At 37.0% G+C, this 13539-nt stretch overlaps 1 protein-coding gene across 1 annotated transcript in view; it reads right to left on the reverse strand.

Moving 5' to 3' along the window:
• LOC124168895 (xylosyltransferase oxt) overlaps window positions 1-13539 on the reverse strand; it is a 28475-nt gene that overhangs the window by 2560 nt on the left and 12376 nt on the right. Inside the window, exons 6-16 of the mRNA XM_046547274.1 lie at window positions 12575-12717; window positions 11804-12021; window positions 10408-10673; window positions 10083-10223; window positions 9654-9834; window positions 8403-8579; window positions 7902-8007; window positions 5743-5972; window positions 3978-4127; window positions 3167-3481; window positions 724-884 (exon numbers count right to left, since the gene is read on the reverse strand). Coding sequence (XP_046403230.1) covers window positions 724-884; window positions 3167-3481; window positions 3978-4127; window positions 5743-5972; window positions 7902-8007; window positions 8403-8579; window positions 9654-9834; window positions 10083-10223; window positions 10408-10673; window positions 11804-12021; window positions 12575-12717 — 2088 coding nt within the window. The remainder of the gene's footprint in view (window positions 1-723; window positions 885-3166; window positions 3482-3977; window positions 4128-5742; window positions 5973-7901; window positions 8008-8402; window positions 8580-9653; window positions 9835-10082; window positions 10224-10407; window positions 10674-11803; window positions 12022-12574; window positions 12718-13539) is intronic.

The following is a 13539-nucleotide window of genomic DNA, read 5'->3' on the forward strand; positions in this document are numbered from 1 at the left end:
CAAAATACAGTGCACTCCCGATTATCCAGGCTAATGATGGGGAGAGACGGCACGAATAATCGGAAAACACAGATTAGACAAACTTTCACTTAAATGCCTTGTAATGTTCATAATTTACTTATAACAAATAATATATTATTATTTATGCAGTCATTGTGTTATTTAAGAGTGCTTCCCGGACTCATTCAGAGCTTACTTCACCACTTCGCGATCCTTTTAGCGGCGATAATATGGTTGTACTTGTGTCATTAATTGCTCCATGTAAGACCTGGTTTCGAAAACCACACATCCCTGGCTGTGTGATCATGGATACAGAAAAGGGGTTTGCACGAATGCTTCAAAACCACTGCTCGACGTCAGAAACTACACTGTCAGGCACCACGCCCCATAGTCGTGTCGTGCTCAAGTTGCAACTGCCTCACGACATGAATCCGTGATCAAGGAGCGCGGTCGTGCACCTTGAGGCTTGGAAAACAGAATCACGGTGCTTCCGTGAATGCAGGTAGCGCGTGATCACTTCCGTTTTATGAAGGGGACTCTAATAGAAATCCAGGTGTATCATAGCATTAATGCCGTAATTGCGATGATTTTGCATCCGATTTTTAAAAATAAAGATCGCGGAAAAAATTGAGCGAGAGTGAAAATCATGCACAGATAATTCGCAACCCGGATAAACAGCAGCCGTATAATCGGGAGTCTGCTGTATTTCCATTGGACACTCACCCTGCTTGCTGTTGTGATACTTCAACGCCAGACACAAACTGCAGCGGTGTGATTAGAAATTTCACCATAGCCGTTGGTTCAGATGCACCATCCTCAATCATAAGGACCTTCCATACACCTGGGCGTATTGGCTGCCGTAGTGAGGGCTTCACCACTCCCATCTGCAGAAGACGAATACATAATATGTATTTGAGATTGCCACTAGACATTTTTTAATCATTCAAGAGCCTTAGTTTTGCATCTAAGGACCATTTCTGTTTCATTGACTGACTATTTTGATTGAGCCCATCCCTCCATCCACTTTAGTATGCAATTGCCAGGACTAAATTCTAGAGCTACAATTGTTTTTCCAAGCCACCATAAACAGGTATCCAGAAATTTTCGGGGAATTTTCTTGGATGAAATTTATCGAAGAGACAGTAGAAACAAAGAAATATTTTTTTAATCCAAATTGTGGGACAGGGGTAAGCTATCCAATACCTGGAATGATATTTTCACTGGTAAGATGCTGGAAAGCAGGTCTACCATCAAAACACTCCAGCTAAATAGTAATGACTCCATAAGATGAAGCAAAACGATGTCTTACTTAAGTAGACAGGAAGTATTTAGCACAATGGCAGAAGAAATTGTTGGCACAACATTCAGAGAAAACTGAATCAAGCTTCAGACCCAGCTCACAACTCTACAGTTATTTGTAGTTGAATATCTAGGCAGATCTCTATGATAGTTTGGAGGGGGGTGGGGGGGAGACGAGGGAAAGAGAACTCTACTCAGCTTCTTTGGTTCAGTAACAAACTGGAGTATCAGTTTCATATAGCTACACTTCTGTAGAGGCGGCTGATGTTTTCTCTGCAGAATACTAATACTACAGCAAGATAGGAATGCTACATAACATTTAGCCATCAATATTTTAAGTTAAAACAGAAGCCTTCAAATTATTTACCATTAGTGAAAATAGGAAAAGAAAATCCTTATCCTTTGAGTCGACACAAGCTGGAGACACCAAGAAAAAACTTAAGTAGGAATTATACCAACTTAATATTATCAGTTCCCCTGATTTTCAATTTGAATTTTTAAAATCCCCCCTTCACATCAACAGCAAACCAGCTGTACAAGGCAATTTTTATAAAATTGTAGAAAGGAGTATATTTTGAAATAAAATTAGTGTATTCCAGTAACATATTCTAGTCATAATATTAAAAAACTAAAATCTAATCGTTCTTCGCTTAAAATCAACGATTATTACAAAGAAGACAATTATTCACAAAAACTTATCCTACGCTTGCCACTATTGCAGCAATCTGGTCATCCATTGCTCTTGTTTCATCAACCTTCCCAGTACCTCAATTAGCCCTCTTGGTCTTCATGTAAGCCATTTTACACCAGAGATCTGTTGTTCACCGACTTATCTCTATAATTCTGAACAAAACCAAAACAATACACCTCCATCGCCACCCAAAAGTAGCACTGCTCTGTGCGTTCGACCATAATCTTCACCTTCTCGCTGCATTTAGTGGAGTTATTCCATACAGTCATGCCATTGTTAGTTGTCCGATGACAGGCAAAAGGTTGGGGGGAGGGAGGGGGGCGAGGTCGCTAGATCAGAAAGGGAAACTCTCACATCACATGTAAACAAAAGACTTCCGTCAAGAAGGAAACTGGAAGGGACGCCGATAATGAAGGGCCAACTGGGAATCGCAGTCATCATTACCTTTTTATGCATCTCTTTCCTGCTACTCTGTCCTCGCAGCGAAAAATTGTTGGGCTTGTTTTGGTGATTCATATACATACATGTGACACGTTGTAAGACTAGGTGAGGGTGAGAGGTGAATTTGGGGGACAGTATTTGACTGCAAAACATGCTGGCGCAGGGTTCTCCACCCCTCCCCTTTTGCACTCTCATTGGACAACTCTCGCCGCATGGACTTTAATGACCATATAATATTTTCCCTGACTTACAGCCCTAATTGTTTTATAATCGGGTGTTTTCCCGGCGTAGGTGTTGGATGAAAAGTTCTCGGGCTTTCCACCGGGTAATAAAATCCTTCTCCGCCGACGTTTCGATGTCCATCAGGGGCATCATCCTCAGGGCAACTGAGTGTCGAGACATAAATTCGAACTTCATTTATAGCAGCTCATGGAAACCTGTGTTGAAGACCATCCGCTTAACCAGAGGTGGCAAGAACCAATCGGAGCGCACGATGACCCGATGCGGCGACGCCGACCAATCACACGGCACCTGACCACCTGGCCGTCCCTATAAATGAAGTTCGAATTTATGTCTCGACACTCAGTTGCCCTGAGGATGATGCCCCTGATGGACATCGAAACGTCGGCGGAGAAGGATTTTATTACCCGGTGGAAAGCCCGAGAACTTTTCATCCAGCCCTAATTGTTATTTCCCTCATGGGAACCATCTCTGCTATATGGAAAGATATCTTACCATTCCAGCAAGAGAACCAGAGGATGCGGCTGGTGAAGAGTATGATGATGATGGAGGGGAAGAAGAGGGGGAGTGGGATGTTGCTGTATTGCTGAGGCCGCCCTCTTCCAGGGAAACTTGAGATAGCTCAGCCAACTGACCAGCAGAATCAAACCAAGCAAATGTCACATTGTGGTGAAGAGCTGACCGGCCGGATTTTGTTGTTTTCCCTATTAGTTGGTAGGCCAAAGCAGGTTCTGAGAACGGTCCTAATGCACCAATATGGTTTCTTGACACCTGTTCCTTCTGGTCAAATTCAGAACTTACCCAGAGCATCTATAAAAGGAGAAAACATCATACAGGGTTTTACAACGAGTAAATAATATGTAATATCACTAATTCAACCAATGACTAGCATTTTTAAGCGCTCACAGCACACATTCCTTACTGTGCACAGCCATACAGGCCATATTTTTCACATGAAATGTAATGGTAATCCAAGTAACTTCAAACCAACTCCAATATGAGAAGTAAAGCTCCCTTCACTAGCTGGAGCTGAGAGAAAAAAATTCATCTTCCACTCATTTAAGTTCCTGCAATTGCCTAAATTTTTTTGCTTTCCCTTGATCTTACCAGTAGTTCTACAAGTATTATCATTATTGATGGTAATTTCAACTCACAGAATTTCATATTGTGTTTCTTCATTAATCTTTGATAAATCTTATAATAACTTTTAAACAGAGGTTGTAATACTGGCACTAATTCTTGGAGAAGCAAATATTCTGCTGCAAGACATATTTCTGTGAGGAATAAATAACAACATCATACAAACCTTTAGTTTTGATACCAATTGATTAGGATCGCTTTTTCCATCAGGACTTGATTTGGGGTAAAAGAAAACATGATGCTGCGGAACTATCCATGTTTCAATTACAGCTTTTGAACCACTGGGAAGTAGCGCTTCATACAAAACAAGCGAGCCCTGGAATATTTGAAGAAATATGTCACTAATACACTAATGCAGTTCTCAACATGCATATACATTTTAACTTCAGTGAAAAAGAGACCAGAGATGATAGCCGGATTTGAATACACTACTAGCTTTGCCTTTGAAATGTTCCTAATCTCAAAAGCCTGAATCACAACATCATTTTTTAATGTGAGCTTTCTACTGGGATCACACGAAGAATTGCTGAAAAATTACCCTTAAAGGTGAGGTATCTCATTGATGGCTCCTGCAATAGATATTCCTGTAGCTTTTTCCATGTTACAATATGTCCTTTTTCCTGTCGCTGAAAATATCTTTTGGCTAACAAGAGCCCAAACAATGATAATAGCAATTGTGATGCCACATTCACCATTTAACCGATTGAGAAATGAAAATATTGAGGCAATGAAGCAAAAATAATTATGTGATTAAGAAAATGTTATTTTGGGCTATCATTTGTCATTATTTTTTAGCTGAATACCCTCCTAAACAGCCCTTCACTGGCTTCAGAATGGAATAAGAACTGACTCACTTCCTCAGGTGGGAACAAAACTGCACTACTATGCTTTTTTTTCTAGATGGCAGCGCAAAATACAAGAACAAACAACAAACCATATGCATCATAAAGAACAAAAATTTTCTGTGATGACACGCCCATAATGCCATGCATCCAACATCATTCTCTCAGCCATTGAAAAGAGGTCGCAAGAGCTAATCCACCAAAGGAGAGTAAATATGAGTGTGATTCAGGATTAAGATAAGATATATTATCTACTGTCAGGTTTCACAAAAAAATATGGAAATTGAAAAGTCTACAATCCTTATAAGTAATGTGATATGGAAATAAGCGATTGCAGTTTTGGTAAGTAATCCTGAATCACACGATCATTTTCTTTCGTCGCGAAAAGTGATTACTAGAGCGATCGCTTTTCACGATGGGAAAAGTGATCTCTCTAGTGATCATTTTTCTGAATCACACGGTCCCTCCCGCCGTTGCCTTTCGCATCACTTTATACATCACAGCTCGTTGTCATGGGACCTGAATAACGAGAATATATAGAGTGATTGTTTATCTATGTCGTTCCCACGATTGTCAAAAGTTGCACTGCAATCGCTCCATATGGGCATGCACCCGGATTGGCTGATATGGGGTTTTAGTGACGGTATTAGCGACAGAAAAAGCAACCAGAGAAGTGATGAAAAATAGTGATGGGAATCCTCATCGTGATTGTGATCCCGAAAAACAATTGCCGGCGACAATCATTAGCGAGTGATCACTCTAGTGATCGCGATAGTGATCACTAGGAAATGACGGATAAAATTATCGCGCGATTTAGGCTTTACTAATGGTAAAGACTTGACCTCAAACAGCATTTCTTATCCAGTTCATACAACTTATGTGCCACATAATTCTGAATCACCTCAAATTCAAGGTAGAATTTGATCTAAGTGAAGCACTATGCTTTGAGGACAATTCTTCTCTTTGGTTAGAGAAATGCATACATTTTGACGTGAAATCACAATCTGTGAGAAAAACTTACTGTAAAATATTTTTAAAATCCATAAATTATGCTAAACTTCCAAAAATTAAGATCTACTGCACACATACCTGATAACTGTCATCACGATGATATGAAGTAACTTCTAAGACTTTGGTGGGAGTCAATTTACATTCATTGACATGCACCTTCTTCAAAGCCCCTGAGCTATTAGAAAAAATGGCCGCTACTCCTAGACGAGCTGCTGAATGTGCCAGAGTGACAATAGTATCATCAGCAGCAGGGGATAGGTCAGCATGGTGATATATACTCTGCCAGTAGCTGTCAACACTGACAACATCTGGGAAAAAAATATAACAACTTTAAAGCATAACCTAAGAAAAACAAAATATTCAAAAATATCTCCTAAGAGTGTGAGGAGTTCTTAATATTAAAACAAAAACATTTTGCTGATTTTGAATAAATGAAATACCAGAACATTAAGATCTGAATTTCATGAAACCTTTCTTGATGCTCCTTATTACAACTTTACATAGCATTTTAATGTTTGTACTTCCTCATAACTTCACTAAATCTCGTAAATACCAATTTCAAACACTTTTTCAGTTCTTTTGGCGAAAACATCATGAGCGCCGACGTGCACACCTGAACCCCACACTTTTCACGAACATACTCCCATTCTCTGTTCCGTGCCATCAACAACAACTACCGTCCATTATCACTCAATCCATTGTTTTTCTCCCATTAATTTCTACATTAACATTTTTACTCAACAATAATAGTTACATAAGTGTGTGTGTTGTCGCTCCCGAAGTTTTCACCAAAAGAACTGAAAGTGTTTGAAATTGGTGTTAACAACATTTAGTGAAGTTACGAGGAAGTATAAACATTACAGCATTAATTAGTAACATGGAAGAATGCTAAACCAATATAAATGGGAGATGTTTTAGAAAAAGACTAAGGTATCAAAATTTTGATCACAGAGTACCATGTTTCTTATTTTCATAGATATTTCACTAATCACCTACATATAGGAAGTAGGGGAAAGAAGACATTCTATCTTCACGCATGGATAAGGCTCCTACATTGTGGTAAATAAAAACTTAGCTACATGACTTTCACCTGAAACCCACATCCCAACCTCTAGATCAACAAACCGTAAAACATACTACTGACAAAATTGCAGATGACTCAAAATGCCAAAATTGCAGATGACAAAAAAAGCCATGTTAAGTGTAGCACACTGAGACCATCATGAAAAGTTAAGTTTGAATACCGATGGACTCCCTAGAGTAGCAAATTTAAAAACTTAACATTCATTTCAGGATAGCACAGCACATGGACATTAAGTTTACTGTTTGCCAAGTTATTCAGAGGCATTTAAATGAATGCGGGGTGAGAGCTATCAAAGAGCGCTACAGCAGTAGCCATGGAGTTATGCCCAATATGTGTCTGCTCCAAAATAGTTAGAGTGAGTACTCAGTCATTTCTTGGAGTATTCTTTTCGGATTTGAGTAGTTTCCATATATAAAATAGAACCTAGAATCGATGGCATAGTGATAGTTGCATCATTTGATGAGTTTTAAGGATAATGTAATGTGGCGGCATGGGAATCAAGCATTTCATCCTTGGTTTGAATTTATACAGCAAAATTGGTAAAAACAACATTTATTTCTGGTTTCAAATTTAAAATGCAGCAAGGTGATCGAGAATCCTTTCCAAATCGAGGAAAAGGTCATCAAAACCCCAAATTTTGCGTAAAAACTGAAATTATACATTAAACAGTAAAAAATTCGCATCTATGAAAATCAAGGAGCACTACGCACAACCATCAGACTTCGCAACACAAAATATTTAGACTCAGAAATGATTTTGATTTATAATGTGATATGTTTGAAAAAAAATCCAAGATGAATAACCAGAGAATTCTAACAATATCAAGCTCATACAGCCACAATAGCTCTGTTAATTCTTTAATGAAACACTGAAGGAGATATGCAGTATTTTGAGACAAGATTAAATGTATTCCAAACTAATTTTTGATACATAAATGTGCTGCTCAGGAGAAAGTATGGAGTGATTACATCAGATCTTTTTGATCAGACATTAATAGACAGAAGACATTAATTATGTATAATTCATTGGATTACAACAGATGAATTACCCATAGTAAATGTCCACTATTAAGTTAAACTACAAAATTCAATTGGTGGATTAATTACACATTGAATAACTTCCAACCGCAATTTCACTCAAAAAATAAACTTACCAGAAGGATATGGTCCATACAGCCACGTCTCCACTCGATCAATGATAGCTTGACTTATAATAGGTTCAAATTTTCTGGCAAAGTATAGCTGCCTATCCTCGGTACCCTAAAATAAGAAACAGGAAATAAATTACCAAATGTTCCCTTCATATTTAGAAAATAATAGAGCCAGGATAAATAGTGCCAAGCCACATTTTAGTCCCTCAGGCATATCCTCAAATGTACATGAATCACACGCCTGGAATTAAATATAAATCGGATAGTAATTTTTTTGGTATTTTAGTCTTCCCTTAATAATGCCCAAAGGTATAATTGAAAGACTAGGGTTACAAATTTTCTACAGTAATGGAATATGAAACTTATTAAAAATATGAATGCATTTGACATACAATTAATTTTTAAAATGGCAAAAAAAACATTAAGAACTGCCATTGGCACGATGGGATAAGTTTACTTTCAAAGTGTGCCATAGATTATTTTTGACTTGTTCCAAAAACCTACCTGCAGTCTAGGCCAATCATCCATTCTAAAATCATTAGGTGAACATCCACACCAGTCAACAACATGACGATATTGACAACGGCATCCAAGTCGCCTCCTCCAATTCGTAACATGGAGATTGTTGTCCACATATGTACCACAATGTTTTGAGTTCCTCAGAGCAGTGTGGAAAAACGACTAGGAACAAACAAAATATTTTAATTAACAATGATGCAAGCACGTTTGAATTTTGGAAGGCTCAAAATGATTTGGAAAGCATCAAATGACTCATTACAATTATTATAATATATCTCTGGATATATGCCAGAAAATTTCACATTTTTTTATAGAACAAGTTAATTCACCCAAGAATTAAAAGCAATTTGATTGATTTGAAAAACTGACAATAACTATTATGTTTTACACAATTAAATCAGGACCAATACTTCAGCACATATAATTAACCCCAATTTAATTAAATGCAAATTATACTTCAAATATACCTGCTCAAACATAGGGTAGCATATTGGCTAACAAGGCACACAAGTATTTCTGTCGGGAGCACAGTAAGATTCCAGGAGTCATTCATCAACAACTGTAGAAAAATTTAGCTTAGAAACTGGTGAAATTCAAGCAAAAATTAGGGTGGAGTTTGGTCAAAGGAAATAGTGACATTGGACCCTCTGGAATTGACCAATCCCCCTTTCAAAGGCTGATTTTGAAACTGTAATTTCGTCAAATTCGAGAATTTTTATCTTGGAAACAAAGCATTACCTAGCCCTCAGGTAGGTCCCGTTGTGCAAGATTTGTTGTCCTCCTATCTTCTCTATTTAAAAAAAAAATGCAAGTTCTCCACTAGGGTGACACTTCAGAACCCACCGCCATAGTAACTTTTTCATATGCTTTGCATACCTGTTTTGATAGATATCAAAACGTGAATTGTGGAAGAAGATATATTGGACGAAGAATCAAATGGATATAAAATAATTGAGGAGTGAACTCTGGATAAGGCATTGATGCAGGTAAGAAACAACTCAACTAAAATACATGGTGCACAACAGGTGGTGTCGAGAACACATTAACATTTTTTTTAATGTACCAAAGCTGTGAAGCTAATTTTTTAAGAAATGCTGTATTAAAATTTACTGCTTTTTTTTCTATGAACTAACTTTAACTTTGTACAGGAATGATAACCCCATAAAACCATAAGCAGCACTCCGTTTATGGAGATACTTTTTTGACTGAGAGCACTTGCATAATGGTTTTACTAACCTCTGCAGGAAGCAGTGTATGGCGGAATAGAGCCTTTAGGCCATGCACCAAAGTGTCACTGTGGGGAGAATTAGCGTCATCTCCTCCTAAAGCAACATACTCCACAAATGGCCGAGCTAATGCAACCCAATCTGAGCCACCATCCACTGCTATACCTTCCGGAAGCTGCCTTTCACCAGCCCTATTTTATACAGGAGGAAAGATAAAATAATTCTTACTCCTTTACTGATGTAAATGAAAATGAGACAATAGGAAATTAAAATAAAGGACAAGACAAATTTAAAGACAATTGCATTAAAATCACAATTCAACATTCATATGATTCATATAAATTTTAATTACCACGCACATTCACTAGTTCTAAGCCATGTAAATAAGATAATAAGCTAATTAATAGCAATAACAACTAGAAAAATCTACATTACTTGCCTCCACATATGCAAATCACACTCAACAAATGTTTTATCTAATCCCTGTTTTTGCACAAATCGTTGGGCATCTCTCCCATGGGACTTGACAAAACTTTTTCCTCGGTTAGCAGTCAGGAAGCTTACAAGTTTAGCATCAGTCCTAAAAAGTGCATAACTTCTATTATTCTAGGCAACAGGATAACAGGAAAAAAACTAGTGTAAACTATCGAAAACCATACAAACTAGAGCCAGTGATGTTAATTTCATAGGCAAAGTTAAAATATTAGGATTGCCAGTTGCTTTCAATAAATCTAACCAACAAACATCAGACAAAAATAACTCACTTAACAGGGAAGTCCGATTCACTGAGGTTGACAACATAATCCCAAGGCCATGGGGAGAGGAGTAGCTGCTTCATTGATTCTAGAAGTGTTCGCAGCAGCGAGGCACCCCCCCAAATGGTGGAGAAACGCTTGCGTGAGAGACGAATATTACTGTAAGGATTTGGATTTCCAAGTGTCACGCTGGAGTTAGTAACGTTTCCCCATGGATGCTCCAACAATTTCATCCTTTCCAACACCAGCAATTCTCGGAAAAGGTAATCCTGCCGCTAAACAGAAAAAAAGAGATAAAATTATGCACTGCTCTTTTCCAGATACATTTTTCAACATAAACATAATTAGTAGAACAGTGAAGTTCAAGGATTTTCATTTAAAATGGAATTACATTAAAGCTATTGAAAAATTTTCAAATGAAAGTGAAATAAATATAGTACAATTTTCTGTGGAAACAAAAATATCAATGATAATACAAGTTTAGGATTTTAAATTTTTTTGAAAAGTTCAAGGAATTACACATCAATGGCATGGTAGAACCTCTCATTATTCAAGCAGAAGGAATACAAATTTCCTAACTTTGTAAATGAGAAGGTTTGTAAAACGGAAGTTGCCTTCCTGTATTACAGGTTGCCAAACAACCAGGCATGCATGTGACAACCATAAAGAATATCAACCCACTCACTTCCTACGGTCATTCATTTAGTAAAAATGGAGCACATATGCTAGGAGTCAATGCTCATAATAGTGATAAATATTACACAAAATGTCACGACTGTGAATAGGTAGGACTGAATTTTTACATTTTAGATCCGAGCATTGATCAATGCATTTCACGATGAAGCTAATGCAAGTATGTACATACTGCATTCACTATCTGACTAAAGTAACTAAACATCAGTTAATAAATGATAGGCTCCTTCCTAAGTTCCAAAAGACCAATTATCTTGGAATCAGATTTGTCTTAGATCTGTGCAAACATCAGAAACAACACATAGATGAAGCAACTAATCCTTCTAATGTACATTAAAACACAATGAAGATAAATCTGATACCATATGTACCGTATATGTCTGAATACAGTCCCCACTTTTTTTCCAAAAATGCCTGAGGTAAAAGTAAAGGGGGGGACAATATTCGAACGCATTTTTTTAACTTTTCCCATAAGTGAAGCCTCAAAAAATGGGGGGGGGACTATATTCGGAGAAATACAGTAATTTAAATAAATAAATACCTCTAGAGTCGAAAAAGGGGTGGATAAATGACTTTGAATAACTAACTAGGCATGACATGGGAAACCAAAGGAAATGTAATGGCCATGCTGAGTATTATAAAAGTAAATAAATAAAAATACATACATTCAAAAGAAATTTTAATCGAAGAGCTCTAATAAAAAAATACTTACTGCGTCAACATGAATGAAGAAGAAGTGACGTGTGTGGAATAGAGCCTTGAGCAATCGACGGACTTGTCTTAGTGCCCTGCCATTTAATGTCAGAAGGAATGCAATACGCACAGGAGCTTCTTCTCCAGACTTATCTATGCTATGTGGTGCAAGGATGCCATCTGGCAGGTGTGGTGGGGTTGGTACAGGTGCCTCCCTTGGAACTTGTGGCACGAATTCTAAAAATTGATTTAAAAAAATTAAAACATGTATATTTTACTTATGCATACCAAGAACCTGATATCATTTATACTCCTATATAAAATTTCTCATTATGATACTGATTTTAAATCACGCACCAAGCTACATCAACACATTTCTAGAAAATCTGGATACCGCTTGACCTGTTCATTATTAGCTGATACAACTTTATGACACTGGACATTATCACATCAACTTCTTGGTCAGAAAAGAAGTTCTCCAATAGATAAAAAATGGATGGAAAGAATTTGACAATATTCTGTGTCCAGTGAAGTAATTACCACTAAAAAGAGTGTGGAAGATACATAGGTAATTCAATAAACACAACAGGTGACCCTATTATTCAACAACGATATCAATACTAAGAAAATGAGGACTTCAATTGATTCCACACAACCACTTAATCTCTTACAGGCTGTAAATATGGTAGTTTCAATTAACAAAAAATTTTGAAATAGTGGGATGATCAAAGTACAACATAAAAGTATAAATCAAAGACACTCCAGGACAAAGTATGCATTAGGTACTCACTCGCAATGCCTGTCTGATATATGTTGATGGTAAAGAAACCACCACATGCTAGCTTTGGATCAGCAGGACACTTCATGTTACATGAAGAGTCCGGTAGACGAGCTGGTGAAGGAGGCTCTTCACTGCCACAAAAGCACTCACTCCTGGAAATTAAGCAGAATATAGCCTCCAAGAGCTCAACAGCAATAAACATTCTAAAATTGAAAGAAGCAACAGCCACTATAAAAATTTGATTATAGGACTCAATGAAAGGGCTGCTCAGCCAGATATTGTTAAATTATAGTGTCAACCATAGTTTAAGTAGTGTGTCATGCTATTTTTGAATATTTTGTACCCATTCCATTGAAAAAAAGTTTCTGAGGTGGGAAAGGTAGGAAAGGAAAAATAATTGAGACATTTTAGAGGATGAGTATAATATACCATAATGGATAATGAATGAATAACATAAAGGAGGGTTGGAATGGAAAAGCAGTGGAGTGAAGGACTGACTTGAGTAGTTACAGGAAGATAATCTAGTGAATGTTCAATTGTGAGAAAAATAAATGAGGCTCTACTATATCTAGATATATGTCAACACTAACTTAATACTGCAGACCTATAGATAAAACACAGTTCACTTTTCAATAGATACACTATGATCTGTAATCTTGGAACTTAAACTAGCACAGATTTTTCAAATAAAAATTATATTATCTGATATTAATTTTAACCACATGCATATTTCTTGAATAACGTTTTCCACATACACATTTACTTATAATTTTAGATATCTTTATCAATGAAGCCTTGACTGAACTGGCATTGAAACGATAAAACAGATTCCTAGTCCAGAGAAATTGTCAATAATAATACATAGTACTAATAATAATCATCAAGAAAGGTTCCACTTCCATTACATTGCATAATAAAATTTATCTGTAAATAGGTTATATAAGAACTCGACCAAACAAATAAACAGGCTCAGA

The sequence above is a fragment of the Ischnura elegans genome, chromosome 12, assembly GCF_921293095.1.
Source record: "Ischnura elegans chromosome 12, ioIscEleg1.1, whole genome shotgun sequence".
Classification (NCBI taxonomy): Eukaryota; Metazoa; Arthropoda; class Insecta; order Odonata; family Coenagrionidae; genus Ischnura; species Ischnura elegans.